General features: G+C 36.3%; 1 protein-coding gene across 5 annotated transcripts in view; it reads left to right on the top strand.

Annotated features, from left to right (window-relative positions):
• The window catches only part of ogfrl1 (opioid growth factor receptor-like 1), a 34,231-nt gene that overhangs the window by 7,685 nt on the left and 5,587 nt on the right, over window positions 1–20,959 (top strand). For 2 of the 5 annotated variants that reach the window (XM_067386341.1, XM_067386342.1), the window contains exons 2-8: window positions 4,889–5,342; window positions 7,070–7,156; window positions 7,354–7,432; window positions 8,853–8,885; window positions 11,646–11,724; window positions 14,531–14,597; window positions 18,366–18,511. In XM_067386341.1, the coding sequence (XP_067242442.1) occupies window positions 5,148–5,342; window positions 7,070–7,156; window positions 7,354–7,432; window positions 8,853–8,885; window positions 11,646–11,724; window positions 14,531–14,597; window positions 18,366–18,511 (686 nt within the window). In that variant the 5' untranslated portion in view covers window positions 4,889–5,147. The other 3 variants (XM_067386345.1, XM_067386343.1, XM_067386344.1) reach the window with 3 other exon arrangements.

Here is a 20,959-nt window from a genome sequence, read left to right as displayed (position 1 = left end):
TGCTTTGCTTCGTATATTCAGTTTAGCAGCTGTGTAACTGCGCACAATATCTTTTGACACTTAAATTGTTCTAAATTAGGAATTGGTGAAACACTTTTGCAAAACGGTCTGAATCCACTCGCATTTGTTTGGACTGCTCTCTCACTGAATCATCTGAAGCGATTTCTCAGTCCGAAAAACAAACAGTATATCGAGAGAACAACCAGTGCTGTGTTTCAGTTGTTTTCCTCTGTGAACATGTGCTAAATGAATGTCTGACAATTTCAGATCTGTCAGATTTACATCATATTAATTTATCAATTTTTTCCCAAAATACATAAACGTAAGTGGTTGGTGAACTGGGAAAAGAGAGTAAATTTTATTGTTTCATACACAATGTATCTGATATGAATAAAACACTTTGTCAAATTATAACTGAAAGGATTATTGCAGCTTCAATATCAGTGTATGGAATTTGCATTTAACAAACTATAAATGTATTTTTTTATATATATATAGCCAAGTACTTAATTTAAAGGGATAGTTCGGCCAAAAATGAAAATTTGATGTTTATCTGCTTACCCCCAGCACAGTAGAACACAAATGATGATTCTTAACTGCAACCGTTGCCGTCTGTCAGTCAAATAATGCGAGTGAATGGGAAGTCTATAAATAGACAAATCCAAATTAAACCCTGCGGCTTGTAACGACACATTGATGTCCTAAGACACAAAACGATCTGTTTCGATCACGGCAGTGATGTCTCGCGCTCATTGAAGTATAAGTATATAGTTTTTTACAGTCTGTGGTGAGACATCACTGCCATCAGAGCTTGATCAGACCTCACTAACCGAGTGCTGAACGCAGTTGGACATAGTGGTGTTTTAGAGGTAAAAATTTTATAAATACTGTTCGGTTTCTCACACAAACAGATCATTTCGTGTCTTAGGACATCAATGGCCACGTACACACTGTAAGTTTCAGGAGTGACAACCACATTTAAATGTGGGAGTGAGTCCCCTAAATTACTGTTACATGTGTGTATGGAACACGACTCACTCTCGAAAATGCGATGATTGACAGCTTGGAAACCATAGCGACGTTCTGGCGTCTCTCCTGTCTGGTATCCGTTATCGTCACCAAAGTAATATTAAAGTGACAAAACACTCGTTATTTTCAGCAGTTTATCTAAACACACTAACACAGTCAACAGAGGCGTCGTGTTTTGTTTATGCTTGTATAGCCAGTTTCACACAGCGCGCAGCACTCATTCTGTGTTGCCATGGTCACTCGCTATAAGCATTTTGGGCTTGTTGTTTAAGCTCGTCTCATAAAGCAAATGGATTTATGGAGTTATTAAAGTGAGCAGACATGAATCGCGATTTTCAGCATAAAGCATTTGGATAGGCTTGTGCTTTCCCGAGATTCGCCGCGCATACATGAGAGACACATGTTACACCGGTACACATAAACATCATTAACAACTAGTTGTTCAGTTCGGTTCCGTACACACTGCATAGAATTTGATAAGAGTTCCCATTCACTCGCATTATTTGACTGACAGACGGCAACGGTTGCAGTTAAAAATCATCCTTTGTGTTCTACTGAAGAAACAAAGTCACCTACATCTTGGATGCGCTGGGGGTAAGCAGATAAACATCAAATTTTCATTTTTGGGTGAACTATCCCTTTAATGTCTGAAACCTCAAATAAACATTATGTGGTTGAAAACACTGAAAGTTGTGAAATATGAAAATCACTGAGCGTGTCCGTCGCTGACTCAGCACCAGCAGCGCGAAAGCAGGTTTGAATTTAGCTGTGACGCACTGAACGTTCTAATCAAAGGGTTAAAATTGTTCATGTTTCGGGGGTGAAGGAGGGACAAATTGAAACTGAGGAGGCACAAATCAAATCTAAGGGGGCAATGCCCCCTTTTGCCTCCTCGTGGTCCAGACGTACTGTTACACATACAAGTTCAAGAGGACATTCTGCAAAGCATATGAGGGTGAGCAAACAGTGAGACTATTTCTTTTAAAAATGGCAATTTTGACACAAAAGCCAACACTGAATGAGTTTGTGAGTGGATAAGTAAGTGAATAAGAAAAAAAAGAGAGAATGTCAGCTTGGTATGTCAACAAGCTTTCAATAATCTCAAATCCCCTCTTGTATAGGCCTCAGAAACAGTTGCACTGATGGGCCTATGTCTCCCAGCCCCCAACGGGTAGGAAGCAGCAGAGCATGACTTGTGATGAAGGATAATTACCCCACAGTCACTGGAGAGCCTATCCACTTTGCTAAACTCACACACACGGAGAGAGATTCATGATGAAAGGAGAACAGAAGGCAATGAGAGAGATAGAGAGGAAAACTAGATGGAAAGAGACAAGAAGAGGCAAAGTGATAAATTAATGATAAATGCTCTATAGCATGAACAATAGAGAGAGTGAACTGGGAAGACAGTAAGTCCATTATTTAGGATTGTGAGCGACATGAAAGGAGAAAAGAAAAAGATAGAGAACAGATAAAGAGTTGAAAGGAATTGAGATTTAGGTCTCCTGATGATCTTTAGTCATAATTGATCTTCCAGCCATTTAGTGTAAAAAAAAATAAGCCGTCTAAAGAGGCTTGATTGTGGCATTCTCCTGTCTCAGTCACTCAAATCTACAAATGTAATCCTGCCTCTTTAGCCATGATGAGTTGAACTATTATAGGGAAATAAAGTATCCATCCACATGATCTTTAATGCAATTTAGCCACTCAATGTTTGTGCAAGCATTCTGGCAGAAAATATAAGGCTAAAACAGTCAGGATTTGTATGATTTCCCCCTTCTTGACATTTGTCCTCTTGAAAAATGTATTGGATATGGTAGATCCACAGAAATTTGTAACAAGCATGTTAATGATTTGTTTGTATTCACTTACTCAAAATCTATTAGCTTTTTTTTTTTTTTTTCTGTGACAGTATGAGAAACCTTCAGTTACTTATCACTTATTTTAGTAGCTATTGTTTCAATACATATCTTTTGATTTGTCTAAATTAAAGCATCTTTGCAATTTGTCTTACCGTTCAAATGTTTGAGGTCATTAAGCTTTTTTAAAAGAAATTAATACTTTTATTCAGCAAGGATCCATGAAACTGATTTAAAAAGATATTAAATACATTTTCAATGTTATAAAAAAATTCCTATTTCAAATAAAGGCTCTTCTTTTTATTCATCAAAGAATCCTTCACAAAAAACAAACAAACAAACAAACAAACAAAAAAAATCACAAAAACTCAAATCCAAAAATATTAAGCAGCACAACTTCAAAAGTGATAATAAGAAATGTTTCTTGAGCACCAAATCAGAATGATTTCCGAATGATCATATGACACTGAGAACTGGAATAATGGCTGCTGAAAATTCAGCTTTGCCATCACAGGAATAGCCTACATAACATTTTAAAATATGTTTAAAAAAAGAAAACAGTAAATATTACTGTTTTTATTGTGTTTTTAACCAGCCTTGGTGAGCATAAGATACTTTAAATAAAAATATGAAATAATGTATTATAAAATGCATGCTCTCCAACATGGCCGCGGGAAGTGGGGGTGCTGGGGGTGCTGCAGCACCCCCTAGTGATGAGAGGGAGATTTAAAAAAAAAAATGTAGGCCTATTAAAATATTTTGCACAATTTATAAATTACTTATGAATATTTTAGAAAATGATTTTGACACACGTAGGCTATTACGTATATTTTGGATTTTAATTTCATATTTTGAGGCCTAATCAACACAGGTTCGGAAGTTACGTTGTCAACGTCAGGCAGGCAGGTTTGGTCGCCGAGTAAAGAGGTCCCGCTCGTTCCATGCAGAATACATCTTTGGCAGCAGCTAACTAGTAAATTTGCATAGTTTAATGACAGAAACGAGGAGAAAATATGTCACAGAAACCAATTTTGGATTTTTTTGCATGTAGCTCAGGTAAGAGCATGGTGCTGCCGCGCTTGTAACATTTATTTTTTTGGCAACAAGTGTGGGATCAGCTTTGACTAGCCAAGCAATTGTAAGTAGTACACTATAGTATTTTTGTAAGGTGGTGGGGATGGAGATGGAGAGTATTATTTCGTTTGTGTGTTCTTTGCGTAATGGTTGTGGAGAACTGTTAAATAACGTTTAAATAGTCGGAGATTATTTCCTTGTGGTTTGTGTAAAAAGGTTGGAGATGGAGACAGAAAGCTTTATAGGCTACTGTGCGTGTGTTCTTTGCGTAATGGATGTGGAGAACTGTTCAATAAACAAATTGCTTAAATAGTCAGAGATTATTTCCTTGTGGTGTGCGTAAAAAGATTTTGGAGTTAATAGAGTTGCGTGTGACATAAACGTGCAGTGACTCAAGCCATCTGACCAAATCGATTGCATTGTTTTAGCGTTATTGTGAAGTTTGATTAATATTATATTTTGTTGTAATATTATTTGTTGTATCTAAATAAGTTGCATGTATGTATAGGCTATCTGAAATTGTAATGAAAGTAATTATTTAGTTTTCTTTCGATTATTAAACTATTATTTCTGATTCTGCTTCTGCTTCGGATTAATAGTGCATTGCGCATATCTGAGAACTGATGTCTGTGTGTTTCAGACCCTGGCTGGCTGTGCACTGAAGTGTATATGACAATAAAGTAGTAAATCTCAATGTATTTATTTTTAAAATGTATTTTAAATAGGCCTATAGGCTCATAGGTTTTTTGTCAAAAAAAAAAAAAAAAAAAAAAAAAAAATTCACAGCACCCCCTGTTCAAAATTACTTCCAGCGGCCCTGCTCTCCAATGTCAATGACAAAGTTTAAGGCTGCACTGATGCAGCATCAGAACTGCTTTGCTTCTGTGAACAGTATGACTTTTATGTGTCATTGTGTCTTTACACAGAATTTGGAGCAGACACAGAGCCTCCTCAAAGCAGCCTTTGTATAGACGCCTTAAATGATGCTGAGAGCACATCATCTTCCTCATCATCATCTCCAGTGCTGATCTCTGGGCTGAAGGGGGTGTGTTCTCATCAGAGCGCTGGAAATCCCCCCATTAGTCACACAAAAGCGACGCGAACGGCAGCTCTACGTCGTATTAAAGCTCGATCTTGTGCCGAACGAGGACTTTAAACTATGTAGGCACGGAGGACAGGGTTTAAATGGGCAATCTGATGGGCAGCTGGAGATATAAGGAGCCGAGCACAGTGGAAGAATGCGACTCGACGTGGGAAACGGACTCGGAGAGCGACGAGCATCAGCCGGGAGGAGAGGAGGAGGACAGCGGCATCTCCGAGTCCATGAGCCCGGCGGATTCCGTCAGAGGAGCCGAACAGCTGGATCACGGATCACCGCAGGTGCCTCTCATCATACACGAGCACTAAAAGATAACAAAAGAGAAACAATAACAACGAAAAACTGTCATTAGGCGCATCTTAAGGTATTGTAAGCGTGTAGTCGTATAAAAGATGACAGCGTTTAGTAATAATTGTGGGTTTGTCAACCTATTACCATCATTATCATTATCGTTATAATTATTCTAAATTAGGGATGTGCCCCTACTGTTGAAAATTGCACATTTAGAGTGAAATATTGGCTAAATACCGAACAGATGTAGTTGCAGCTGTGATAGACTCTATTGTCGTGTCATTTTTGTCCCGGTAGGACACCACTTCATTTTAGTAGCCTAACTGGACCTAGGCTTTGTAACATTGTTAATGATGCTAATATTAAGACAATAAAAGCATATTTTATTTTTTAAAAATAACTCTTTCAAAAGTGTCCCACAAATTTGACCTATATTTGAAGAACCAGCTATGACCTTTCACTTTTGGGCTTTCAGCATTTTTGCCAATATAATTTTGTCATATCTATGAATCAAATTTGATTAAAATAATTCACCATTTTTAAGATATAGTTCCTCATACATACTTTCCTTTCCTTTTGATGGGGTACAGTGGGTACCTCTTGTCATTTTCTCTTAAAAGTCACCATGAAATCAAAACGGATAATTCTTATTTTTTGCAATATTGCATTATTTAGGCCTATTATAAATGATTTATTCGTGCACATCAAAAATTTAATCATTTTTAAAATTCATGTGCCTCCTTTATAATCTTTCATCAAAATAACTTACCCTCCCTCTTGCAATCTCTTCTCTGATGACTGGCACGAGGGCGGGACAACCTGTCACTCACATGAGATCATAGCAATAGCAAACCACAATGATCCAATCAATTCCTGATAGGAAAAAATTAAGTCCGGCCCTACATTTTTTCTTGTTCCAGAAGCTGTTTCACTCAGAAGTCACAATAGGGAAGAAAAGCAGAGAAATTCATGATAAATGAAAAGCCAAAATGACTGCAATTAACCATGAAAAAGGGACACCTTTTGCCAAAGTTGTGTCATAGTGTTAACTTTTCTTAGGACGGTTAAAAGTGTGAGGGTGTGTAAAATCTTTGCCCTTGTTAGATGTCATATGTTTTAAAATGGCTCATGTTCTCTCAAGATCTCTGGATTTTAAGGCCACTGAGACTGTGACCTGTTCAATGTGACCTATTTCCTCACGGGAAATTTGGTCTCTTGAATTTCCTGTCAGCAGAAGAAGGAAATTGGATTTTTATTCATTTGAAACTAAGATTTTGATAACAGCTTTTCACACTCAACGTAATGGTTTTGTTTTTTTAGCCCTGCATCAAAGACCATTCATGTAAGTGAATTTAATGTTATTAATTAATAAGCTTCACATTCATTTCAGTATGTCATTGGTCCCAACAAGATAACAGCTTCATGTTGTGTGCAAGAGTGCAAGCCTTCTGTGCTGTGCTTTCACTCAACCGTAAAGATGTTCAGTGTTTGAACATCACAAGAGGCTGAGAGCTAAAAATGGTCATGAATTTGTTAGAAAAAAGTACATACAGTAGTCTACAAAATGGAGCTCTTTTCTCCCATCTAGCAGCCTTTGCATCCCAGTGGGAAAGAGCAGTGACAATGTAGCTCAGATGCTGATGAGTGAAGTCATTCATACTCTCTTTCACTCCCTATGTAACCATTCCATTCCTCTCACTCTCTTCCTCTCACACAGTTTGGTGACATGATGGAGTCTTCCACTAGGATGAAGAGGAGCTTTTACGCCGCAAAGGACTTGTACAAGTATCGCCACAGTTATCCGGTAAAAAGTTACATCTACTCTCTTCAGATTTCTCGTGCAGAGCTCGGAGGCCGATCATTTTTGAATATGAAATTTCCAGTAAATATTGCAATATGGTCAGCAGAAAACATAGTTGAGGTCAGATGTACATTTTTTTTGCACTCTCAATCTCTCTGTATCCTTTTGTCCTGGTTTTATTCTGGGATTTTGTTGCTCAGAACTACAAGGAGCCTCGTCAGCCGAATGAATATCGCAATCTGAGGTTCTATCTGAATAAGATCCCCCTGGTGCCGGACGGTGAGTGTGTGTTTTCTTTTTAGTTTTAATGAAAAAATCATAAGACTGTACAGTGGAATCTGGACTAGAAAGCAGGCCATCTCATATGTGTGCATTTTATTGCATCCATTGAATGTGTCGGGAGTGATATATACTCTAAAATGTGTACTGCATTGTACCATAGTGGATGATACAGGAAGTCTGTTTCCTGTATTCTTTAATAATGAACTAATATCATTGCTATTCTTTCTAGGACAGGATTTTATGGTGTTCAAAATGTATGCCAAATAAATTTGCTTTAATGGTTTAAATCATCATTACTCCCTGGAAGTCCCTTGGTTCTCATAATTAGACTGTGCCTTAATTGTTACATGGGGAAATTTTGTTTGCAGTAATAACAAACAGTCATTTTAGGAATAGAAGCGTTGGTGCAAATAATCATCTGGGCTGGTAATTCAACAAGATTCAAACCATGGTTGACACAAACTCTGCATGATCACAGCATAAATTGAAAAAGTTTTCTTACACAAGCTTGTAAGGACTGTTTTTATACTTTAATACTGCTCGTGTGGTCACTATGACCTGGCATTATTTACAGAAAAGATATCCTTCTGTCTTCTGTATCCATGGAAAAAAAAATAGCATATAAGTTTGGAACAGCATGAGAGTAAATAGTGACTGTATTTGACATTTTTGGTGAACAATTGCTTAAACCTCCATGTTGCACTGGACATGTTCTGAAAATTGCTTTGGATTAAATTTGTCTGCCAAAAAAGAGATTTTGCTGTCATATTTAGCTAAAGTAAGGTAAAAATAGTGTTGTCAGTCCCACCTACAATATTTCACCTAACAACACAAGAATATTACAGTACACAAAGACATGAACATACATACTGCAAGAACATTTTTACAACCGAATACACATGCCAGCTGGAGTAAAGGGAGAACATGGGTTCTGGAGTGCTTCATTAGCTGAATGTTTTCCCTGCGGGCCACTTTAGGCAGGCAGACAGTGAAGGCATCTCAGAGGAGCCATTGATTGGTTATTGTGGGCATGTTTGAGAATTAACTGAATCTGTTGTGCAAGCATTTAATGGCAGCATAACTGCTCCACTGCTGTTTATGGAGAAGGACACACACACACACACAAACACGACGTGAGATCTCAGTGTTTCCATGCCACGGATGACCTACACCTCTATTTACACTCTGAAACAACACGCTGTCATGTGTCGCTTCTTAAAGTGATAGTTCACCCAAAAATGAAAATTCTGTCATCATTTACCCTCATGTCATACAAGTCAAAGCTGATGAAAGCGATGATGACTTTGTTTTTTTTTGTGGAACATTAAAAGAAGATATTTTGAGAAATGTCTCTGCTTTTTTTGTCCATACAATGGTCACCAAAATTCTTCAAAATATCTTCTTTTGTGTTCCACAGAAGAAAGAAAGTCATGCAGGTTTGGGACAAGTGGTAAGTAAATTATGACAGAATTTTCTCATTAGCGTGTTAATGTGTTAATAAGAGAATTAATGTTTTCTGATATGTGAATGAATCATTCTTTAAAAATAGATCTGAATGATTTGTTCACAAATTTAACTTTAACTTAAATGATCATGGTTCCATTAAAGGATTAGTTCACTTTAAAATGAAAATTATCCCATGATTTACTCACCCTCAAGCCATCCTAGGTGTATTTGTATTAAATAATATTCTCTACTACGCTACTCCTACATCACGTCAGAGGCTACGCTTTCGCTGTAAATCGATGTGTACGGCCGTCTGCTGGAAGCAAGTTATTATAGTAGATTACTTTTATGATGGATGGATGCACTTTTTTGGGCTACAAAATCTCATGACCCGTTCACTACTATTATAAAGTTGGGAAGAGCGAGAATGTTATTTAATATAACTCAGATTGTGTTTCTCTGAAAGAAGAAAGTCATATACAGTGGCATGAAAAAGTATGTGAACCCCTTGCAGAATCTGTGAAAATGAGAATTATTTTAATAAAATAAGAGGGATGATAAAAAATGCATGTTATTTTTTATTTAGTACTGTCCTGAGTAAGATATTTTACATAAAAGATGTTTGCATTTAGTTCGCAAGACAAAACAATAGCTGAATTTATTAAAACAGCCCCATTCATAAGTATGTGAACCATTGATTCTCAATACTGTGTGTAGTTACCTGATGATCCACAACTGTTTTTATGTTTTGTGATGGTTGTTCACGAGTCTCTTGTTTTTTTCTGAGCAGATAAACTGAGCTCTGTTTTTCAGAAAATTCCTCCAGCTCCTGCAGATTCATCAGTTTTCATTTTTGAATATTTGAACCCTTTCCAGCAGTGACTGTATGATTTTGAGATTCATCTTTTCACACTGAGGACAACTGAGGGACTCAAACTGAACTATTAAAAAAGGTTCAAACATTCACTGATGCTCCAGAAGGAAACACGATGCATTTTGAATTCAAATATCAAGGTAAATTGTACTTAATTTTTCTTCCGGGAAACAGGCAAGTATCTTCTGTTGGTTCCGAAGGGCAGTACTAAATGAAAAACAATGATATTTAAACAAAATAAGAAAAATTGTGACATCTTCATCCTGTTCAAAAGTTTTCACACCCCGACTCTTAATGCATCGTGTTTCCTTCTGGAGCATCAGTGAATGTTTGAACCTTTTTTAATAGTTGTGTTTTTAATAGTCCCTCAGTTTTCCTCAGTGTGAAAACACAGATCTCAAAATCCTACAGCCACTGCTTGAAAATGCTTGAAAACTGATGAATCTGCAGGAGCTGGAGGATTTTTCTGAAGAACAGAGCTCAGTTTAACTGCTCAGAACAAACAAGAGACTCATGAACAACCATCACAAAACATAAAAACATGTCGTGGATCATCAGGTAACCACACACAGTATTGAAAATCAATGGTTCACATACTTATGAATGGGGTTATTTTAATAAATTCAGCTATTGTTTTGTCTTGTGAACTAAATGCAAACATCTTTTGCATTTAAAATATCTTACTCAGGACAGTACTAAACAAAAAATAACATGCATTTTTTATCATCCCTCTTATTTTATTAAAATAATTCTCATTTTCACAGATTCTGCAAGGGGTTCACATACTTTTTCATGCCACTGTATATATGTAGAATGGCTTTAGGGTCAGTAAATCATGGAATAATTTTCAGTTTTGGGTGAACTATCCCTTTAAATTTTGGTCTGCTCATTGTAAGAAGTCTTATGGACTACAGATATATTTTTAAGGTGCTTTTGCATTCTTTTTGAGATTTGAAAATTCCATTCATTTTATCTAGATGAAAAAGAATTACCAGAATATTATTCAGAATTTCTCCTTTGATTTTCCATGGAAGAAATAAAGTCATAGGAGTTTGAAAAATCATGAGTAAATCCTGACAGAATTTAAATTTTTGGGTAAACAGTTCCTTTTTTTTTTTTTTTAGAGTTTTAAAGGGATAGTTCACCCAAAAATGAAAATTTGATGTTTATCTGCTTACCCCCAGTGCATCCAAGATGTAGGTGACATTTTTTCTTCAGTCGATCACAAATTATGATTTTTAACTGCAACCGCTGCCCTCTGTCATTCAAATAATTGCGGTTGATGGGAACTTCATCTATAAGAGTGAATAAACCTTGCTTAGACAAATCCAAATGAAACCCTGCCGCTCGTGACGACACATTAATGTCCTAAGACACGAAACGATCGGTTTGTGAGAGAAACCGAAAAGTATTTATATAATTTTTTACCTCTAATACACCACTATGTCCAACTCCGTTCAGGACTCCTTTAGTGATGTCTGATCGCGCTCTGTCAACGGCAGTGATGTCTCGCGCATATACTTCAATGAGTGTCAGTAAAAAATTATATAAATACTGTTCGGTTTCTCTCACAAACCGATCGTTTCGTGTCTTAGGACATTAATGTGTCGTCACGAGCCGCAGGGTTTCATTTGGATTTGTCTAAGCAAGGTTTATTCACTCTTATAGATGAAGTCAACCGCAATTATTTGAATGACAGAGGGCAGCGGTTGCAGTTAAAAATCATCATTTGTGATCGACTGAAGAAAAAATGTCACCTACATCTTGGATGCACTTGGGGTAAGCAGATAAACATCAAATTTTCATTTTTGGGTGAACTATCCCTTTAAGTGACTAATACTGAGATTGCCCTTTTGTGATGATTTATTATTTTTCTCTTTATCCCCTCAGGTATTTATATTGAAGAAATCCTCACTAAATGGAGGGGAGACTATGAAAAACTAGAGCACAATCACACATACATTCAGTGGTAAGACATTTCTTCAATATTCAAGCTTTTTTACGAGAAATAAATTAAGCAGTAATTGCTTAATTAAGCTTAATGTCTGAGACTTCACAAATTGTTATTGGCCAGACACTTATATTATTATTATTATTATTATTATTATTATTGCCTGTTCAAAGAACAGAGAAAACTGCACGCCGAAATGTGCATGAGGAATTTTTGAAGGGTGAGACGTGAATTAGATATGTTTTTCTTTACCATCTGTTCAAAATTAACTTCATCTTCTTTAGATGCATATCCTGTAGATCAACGCAAAATCAAGCAAAAGCATGAAAGCAGACAAAGGTAGTGATAAAGACAATTATGATACCTGCAGGTGAAGGGGTCAGTAACATCCTCTTTGGCGACAAAGGATGGCCTTAGGACAACATTAGATAAAAGTTTCTTTAATGTTGAACGTTGCTTAAATATTCATGGAACGCTTCGGCTGACATCATCTCTTTAGTAACTGAAGAAGCTTTGGGGATTGTGTATGACTTGAGGGCATTTTCTGATTAAATGGTCCATTTTCCTAACATTAAAGATGCAAACGATAAAGGTTTAAACTTAATGGCAGAAGATAAGTGCAACCCACATAACATTAAAGGAATGTATGTAAGCTTTTCTAAGAATTTGAGATTAAATCAAGCATGATTAATAAAACATCATGCAAGCACAAGAGTGAAACAGCATCCAGCTGCTTGGGTGCATCATAGCTTCAAAATTCATACTATTTCTTGTAGGTATATATTGAGACATGAAAAGGCATATTTCACATTTTTGTCTTTTAAAGCTGTCGGTATGGGAGAAATACTCAGAATAAGCATCTCTTTTGGATTCCGATGATGATTATATCATTGATATAATAAAAGAGGAATTTGTTCGAGGTCAGCTGGGGAAAAAATACTGAACATTCACATCACCAGTAACATAACTAGCAGGTGAAATGAATCCTATTTAAATTGCAGTTTGTGCATAAGATAAGGTCTAATCTGTGAATTTTTGTTGGACAATTTACTAGATAAGTTGCTAAATAATGATTTGTTACCACAAGCATGAGGTTGATCAACTGCTGATATTAGAATCCTTTTCAAAGCACACAACAGGTTCAGTATTCATGCTTGACGTATGAATGTGTGTAATTTATACTGTAGTTCAAGACATGAAAATCTAATGCTAAAATTAGCCTTTCGGGTTGGCCTACAAATTGACGTCATGATGTGTGCTTTTTTGTTTCATGCTTTAGTCATCCTCTTTTTCATCCTCTTATTCATTTTAAAAATATACAATACCTACATCACCAATGAAGAAACATGTAAACGGTAATGAATTTGAATCTACTCGCAAGGTGATTTTCAGCTAACATTGAAGGTTGTGTGAAGGTTGAACAGTGGTTCTACGTCATGTGCTCTTGTAAAGCTCTCAGTTGGGTCTCGTTACATCTCACACACTCTCATAGCTGAAGCTCCTGTTTGTTCCTGCCTGTGCTGTGATTACAACCATTGAGGGTGAGGAAGAGGGGGAGGACATGATGCCCCAAGTCCGCGTGAAATAACAACACGGTTCTAAAATCAGGCTTCACGCATATGCTGCCAGTCGTACCTCGGCACTCCCTCCTGCCGAGGTAGAAGTGATTAGCTTCTCTCATTCCCCACTACTCATTTTTTCACATACCGTATGCTTGCAGAGCTATTTACATAATATCAATTAGCGGATGTAAAAACACATAAACGGTGAGTGATTGCAAGCAGACAGGTCGCTAGCATTTCGCCTTTTTAAGTAAATAAAGATGAGATGACATTGAAAACAGAGTTGACAATTCCACTTATTATACACAAATTTGGCCTTGTTTTTTCAAGAAGTTGCTTAAAGATTTGGGTAGTCATGGGTAGCATTTTTAATGTAAATGATATCTTATTAGATAGCCAGGGAAAATAAATTGGTTTGTTTACTTGTTTTATGAGTTTTGAGGACAATTAATCCACCATTTTAATTCAGTGCATTTATGACGTGATGGTCATTTGGTCCTTGAAATATGTGGAATTTTCTGAATGGGACTAGAAATGGTTTAAATAATTAAAACAATAAATGTTCTTGACAGATCATAATAGAAAACTGAAATAAAATCACTTTTAAAAAGGTTCCCTGTGCAGACTGCGTGATGTCTGTATGCCCCTCCAACCATAATCATGGGTCGCTTATTTTGGGCTTGTTTTTTCAGGCCAGGTTGCTTATTTCTCTAGCAAAACTTGGCAAAAGCTTGACTGCTATAGCAGGCAGGCAGCCAGGACTACATAGCTTCAGAGAGTGAAGAGAAACAAGGGAGGCTTGAGGAGAAGAAAGGAAAAGAAAGATGTGCCGAGGTTTGCGGGTTGTCCTTCGCTACTGGTCAGCAACATGTAGGATCAAACAGCTGACAGGGAGAAATGTTCCCTTTATTGTATTTGTGTGTGTGTTTGTGTGAGTGTCATTTTTCTTTTTCTCTTTCCTTCTCTCTGATATGGGTTTGTCAGTGGCCAGTGTCAATTCTGATATCTAGGGAATTTGGTATGGTTGATATAAAGCTGATATATGATGTAGGCTAATACAATGAAATTATAGCAAATAACTATATTATTGTAGTTAAAGAGCCTAGCGCTTAATCAAAATTAATCATAATATTTGCTATAAAACCAAAACTGTTTCTTATAATGTGTTTGAAAATGTTTATTTTCCGGTGTTGTTTCTCTAATTGATAAATAATGATTAATTTTGAGATAGATCCTAACCTGTTTCTCAACTGCTGTTACAGGCTCTTTCCACTCAGAGAACAGGGCCTAAATTTTTATGCTCAAGAACTCACTCAGGATGAAATAAAGGTATGTTCCTAAAGTCGTCAAGTCATCTTTATTTCTGCAGTGCTTTATATAATACAGTTTGTTTCAACACAGCTTTACAGTGATAAACAGGAAAATAACGATTCAGTCATGCAAACACAATTTAACACTGCTGTAAAGCAGCTCTAAAAAGACAATAGTGACATTATTCAGTTTTGATTCATTTTGGTTCAATAACTGTAAAGTACAGACGCATTTTGCGTAGCGGGTACGCATTTAGACATCAAAGTACGCAGGTATGATTTGTCACTCTTAACTACGCAAAAACCCCAGGGGCCAGTTGCATAAACCACTTAGACTAGTCTTAAAAGTTAAGACACTAATGTTTTTCTTGAGGAGTGGTCCTAATTTTTTAAAGTTTGTTACATAAAAAGGTAGATTGGTGTAATTTGAATTGGAAAAATAACATTGATTACCCCCTGGTTAACTGCAAGTTGGTCAAACTAGTTCTTAAGACACAGTCTTAATATAGTGACTAAGTTTATGCAACTGGCCCCTGGTGATGCCACTGTGCACACTCAGTACTTAAATCAAGCAAGATCAAGCAAAAAAAGATGAGTTCGACCAATCATAGCTTCTGAGTTCATTCCCCAAATAGCAAGCGGGGATGATTGACAAATGCGTAAGGCCTAAAAAGAGACTGCAAATCAACAGCAACACAAAATTCCGCTCGATCCCCCTTCCACACTCCCGCTGTCTGACTGATTTCTTTAGCGAGGACAGTACAGTAGTAATGGTATTTCTAACTCCTTATGGTAAACGGGTAGGGGTGGATGTGGAAAGTTGAAATATTGAATTGAGTCAATCCTCTTCATTAACTTAAAATACCCCCAGCAAACACAGAGCATTCCCCTAACGTTTGTATTTGGTTCCTGTTTTTTTTTTTTTTTTTTTGAGAACCAAATAACAACATTCTGGGAACGTTATAGGTTTGTAATACTGATTATAGTCCTCCATCCGTTTTCCATACCGCTTATAATATACTGGGTCGCAGGTGTGCAGGATGATCACTGACGTACAGCGGAGTAATGATATTGGAGTAAAGAGGTTAGGGGAACGTTCTAGGAACATTAGAATAACGTTAGAGGAACGTTAAAATAAAGTTAGAATAACATTAGGGCAATGTTAAAATAACATTCTACAAACCAAAAATTAACGTTCTATTTCCGTTAAGAAAACTTTAGCTGCGTGAAGTTGACCCCCCACCCAACGCAAAATGCAAAATAGTCTCAATCGTTTGTGCTCCGTTTGTGCTGGTTTGTGCCGTAAAAATTTTTGTTTGTGCTCGATGACGTCACTCAGCCCCCCCATATGTTCCAAATTCGCCTAAAATAGTCTCAATCATTTGTGCTTCGTTTGTGCTGGTGAAAGTTTAGTTTGTGTTGCTTCGGGTTTTTTTTTTTTTTTTTTAGATATGCCTGTTAAAATAATATTTATAAAATCTCAGGTCACTCAGCGCCCCCCCACATAGGTTGCGCTTCAAATTCACCCTAGATAGTCTTGTTTGTTTGTGCTTCGTTTGTGCTGGTTTGTGCTGGTGAAATTTTCGTTTGTGCTGTTTCGGTTTTTAAAATATAAAAAAAAATGGCAATTCATTCTGAGGTCTCTCAGCCCCCCACATGCTCCAAATTCACCACAAACAGTCGCAATAAAAATAAAATAAAATATTATAAGTATAATGTAATAGGAATTTTATAATAACGTTAAGAGAACATTAGAATAATTTTATAATAACGTTAGGGGAATGTTAGAATTATGTTAAAGGAACGTTAAAATAACGTTAGAGGAACGTTAAAATAACGTTAGAGGAACGTTAAAATAATGTTAGAGAAACGTTAAAATAATGTTAGAATAACATTATAGGAATGTTAGAATGTTATAATAATGTTATAATAACGTTAGTGGAATGTTAGAATAACATTAGGAGAACATTAGAATTATGTTATAGGATTGTTAAAATATCATTAGGATTATTAAAAAATAAACTTTAAGGGAACTTTAACGTTAGGAGAACGTTTGAGGAATGTTAAAATAATGATAGAATAACGTTAGACAAATGTTAGAATAACATTCCTACAAACAAAAACTAACGTTCTATTTCCGTTAACAAAATTTCCTTGCTAACCAAAAACAAACCTTAAAAAAGAACATACTGGGAACCAAGAACCTACGTTCTGGGAATGTTCTGGGAACCAAAAATTGTTAGCTGTCATTCATGGTCACTCAGATAAGAGGAAGACATCATTCAGCCATGCAAATTATAAAATGCTCAAGTGATGCTGAACAATAAATCTAAATAAAAATGAAATCACTACATGGCTTTGTGATTATAAAAGTGCTGTGATTTGTAGATGACTGACAAGTGCATGTCTGGAGCAACAGGCATTCACGCCATATTCTCAGTGTTGAGAAATGTGTTATGTTATTGTGTTATACGTTATTGTGTTAAATATTTATTTTGTATAAAAAATTACCACGTTAGTTACTTATGGATTAAAAAGTACTGTTTTATTCATTCTTAGTGTTGAGAAACGTAGCCTTACATTATTGTGTTGTACATTATTGTGTTATACCTAATTATGTTACATATTTATTATATGTGAAATCATTAGTTACTTATGTATTAAAGGTGCCAAAGAACATCTTTTCAAAAGATGTAATATAAGTCTAAGGTGTCCCCTGAATGTGTCTGTGAAGTTTCAGCTGAAAATACCCCATAGTTTTTTTTTTATACATTTTTTTAACTGCCTATCATTATAAATGCGGCGATTCAGGGTACGCGGCCCCTTTAAATCTCGATGGTAACTTTAACCACATTTAACAGTACATTAGCAACCTGCTAATGAAACATTTAGAAAAACAATTTACAAATATCACTAAAAATATCATGTAATCATGAATCATGTCAGTTATTATCACTCCATCTGCCATTTTTCACTATTGTTCTTGTTTGCTTACCTAGTCTGATGATTCAGCTCTGCACAGATCCAGACGTTAATACTGGCTGCCCTTGTGTAATGCATTGAACATGGGCTGGCATATGCAAATATTGGGGGTGATAAATACTTGAAATTGCAAACAGAAAAATATTTCCATTTATATTAAATAATTGAATGCGATTCACTTGTGGTTATCAGTTTGTATAATACACATTATGCAATGCAATAATAATCATGAATAAAAAAAAATGGTTTTGATCAGGTGTATTGAAACTTTTACTACTGAAACTTTGTCCCGTCACATTGATGATACTAAGGTTGACAGGACTGAAAGTACATCAATTATGAATTTAGTTGAAAACAGTCAAGACGTACACTTTTAAAAGTAAAGGTTCTTCAGTGGTTCTTCGGATCACTTTTTTAAGATGTTTTTTTTGTTTTTTGTTTTTTTGTTTAAGGTCTTGGCAATATGGTTCTCTGGACAAAGAAAGAAGATATTTAAACTATAGATATAAGATATAAAACTGTAAGTGCTTTAAATCAGTGTTTTGGTTTCTGGCTTATTTTAGGTCAAATGAAAAAAAGAGGCAGAATGAGACTAAAACACATAATGTGCCACTGCCTGAAACCTATTTATGGATGTTCTGACACCTTTGAGTAGGCGATATTACACTATTAAAAATAAAAGTTCCAATTAGAACCAAAGGATTTTACAGCCTGATATATTAGGATAAAAAAAAAAAAAAAACTTAAATTCTATATTCTATAGTCATTGTGCAGATAACCTTTTAACTGTTTTTGATGTCAACAGGAATTCCAAAGCACTCGAGAAGCCAAGAGACGCTTCCTCCTAGCATATACGATCATGTTGGATTTCTTTGGAATCAAACTCCTGGATAAAAATGGGAATGTGGCTCGAGCCCCAAACTGGCAGGATCGCTTCCAGCACCTGAATGAGTGAGTTGTCTTTCTGTTTTGCTGTTTTTAAGTCCTTTTTACTCTATAATTCCTTTCCTCTGATCTTTATGTTTTACTCCACCTGCACCAGGTATCTTTACATTCCCTAATCTTAGTCTCCCATCTCCTGCCATATTTAGCATGCTTCAGTCCAGGGACCTTAGTCTCCTATCCCTGCAACACAATTTCGGTCATGACCCCGACTGTATCGTCATGTGATCATCTCATGCAGGGGCCGGAGAAATGGGTCAGACGCACAGAGGAGGATAAATAGAGAAGAACTGAATAGGATACAAAAACTTTGCATTTAGAGAGATGGTGAATGTGGGGAAAGAAATGTAGAGACAGTTGGAAAGGAGAGTTGAAAACGAGTTTGATGAACGCATGATAAGCAAGGAGGGAGTGAAAGAAAATCCGCAGTGCAGTGGGCTGTGTGGTAGACATAAATGACTGTGCGTATCTGTCTGTGTGTCATTGCCCCAGGACTGTGCCATAGAGGACACGCTTACATTACATTAAAGAGATACACCGCTTGATGAACTTTGTCTGCAGTGTGAATGGGCCTGTACCAAAAGCTGTCATTTTGAGAACGCTGAGTATCTTATACTGGACAAAAATTATTTTCTTAATGATTATTTATTTAACCTTTTTGATTTGTTTTCCACTAAAATTCTAATTTATATGTAATTGTTTTTGGATATACTGCACTGGCATATGTTTTAACTTGTTTTAATCTTGTTTATACTTCAAACAAGTAAAACAATCTGCCAGTGCAGTAAGACAAAATAAAGTCATATTAAAGATACCTTCTCAGAACTTAGTGATGGCTATCAGGATGTTATATATATATATATATATATATATATATATATAGACATCACATGTTATCAGCATCAGTCACCTATGCAGAGTTAGACATCAGTCACAGAGTGCCGCAACCGAAACAGTAGCCACCTTTTAAAGTTCCTCCTGAACCAAAACAACAACCTTATGCAGCGTTCACACCATATCTAACATAATTTGGAAGAGTCTGAAACCCATGATGTTATACTCGGAGCGGTTCGTGACTCGAATTTATGAGTTTCAATGGCAACACTGTCAAAGCTGAAATGAATCTGCAGCACTCAGGTGGTACTGTACAGTTCAGTGCTCCTTAAGTTGTTTACCGTGGCATGAAAAAGTATGTGAACCCCTTGCAGAATCTGTGAAAATTATTTTAATAAAATAAAAGGGATGATAAAAAATGCATGCAATTTTTTGTTTAGTACTGTCCTGAGTAAGATATTTTACATAAAAGATGTTTGCATTTAGTTCACAAGACAAAACAATAGCTGAATTTATTAAAATGGCCCCATTCATAAGTATTTGAACCATTGATTTTCAATACTGTGTGTGGTTACCTGATGATCCTCGTTGTTCATGAGTCTCTTGTTTGTCCTGAGCAGTTAAACTGAGCTCTGTTCTTCAGAAAAATCCTTCAGCTCCTGCAGATTCATCAGTTTTTAAGCATTTTTGCATATTTGAACCCTTTCCAGCAGTGACTGTAGGATTTTGAGATCTGTGTTTTCATACTGAGGACAACTGAGGGACTCAAACACAACTATTAAAAAAGGTTCAAACATTCACTGATGCTCCAGAAGGAAACACGATGCATTAAGAGTCGGGGTGTGAAAACTTTTGAACAGGATGAAGATGTCCCATTTTTATTTTGTTTAAATTTCATTGATATTATTTAGTACTGCCCTTCGGAACCAACAGAAGATACTTGCATGTTTCCCGGCAGAAAAATGTGTACAATTAGATGTGTACAAAAGAAAGTACAATTTACCTTGATATTTGAATTCAAAAGTTTTCACCCCCGTTTCCTTCTGGAGCATCAGTGAATGTTTGAACCTTTTTTAATAGTTGAATTTGAGTCCCTCAGTTGTCCTCAGTGTGAAAAGATGAATCTCAAAATCATTCAGTCACTGCTGGAAAGGGTTCAAATATGCAAAAATGTTTGAAAACTGATGAATCTGCAGGAGCTGGAGGAATTTTCTGAAGAACAGAGCTCAGTTTAACTGCTCAGAAAAAACAAGAGACTCGTGAACAACCATCACAAAACATAAAAACAGTGTATATATATATATATATATATATATATATATATAGAGAGAGAGAGAGAGAGAGAGAGAGAGAGAGAGACATCACACATTATCAGCGCAGAGTTAGACATCAGTCACAGAGTGCCGCAACCGAAACAGTAGCCACCTTTTAAAGTTCCTCCTGAACCAAAACAATGACCTTATGCTGCGTTCACACCATATCTAACATAATTTGGAAGAGTCTGAAACCCATGATGTTATACTCGGAGTGGTTCGGATTTATGCGTTTCAATGGCAACACTGTCAACGCCGAAATGAATCTGCAGCAGTCAGGTGGTACTGTACAGTTCAGTGCTCCTTAAAG

Source organism: Chanodichthys erythropterus, chromosome 5 (genome assembly GCF_024489055.1).
Source record: "Chanodichthys erythropterus isolate Z2021 chromosome 5, ASM2448905v1, whole genome shotgun sequence".
NCBI lineage: Eukaryota > Metazoa > Chordata > Actinopteri > Cypriniformes > Xenocyprididae > Chanodichthys > Chanodichthys erythropterus.
Note: the sequence above shows the minus strand (reverse complement) of the source record. Positions and strands in the feature narration are given on the sequence as shown.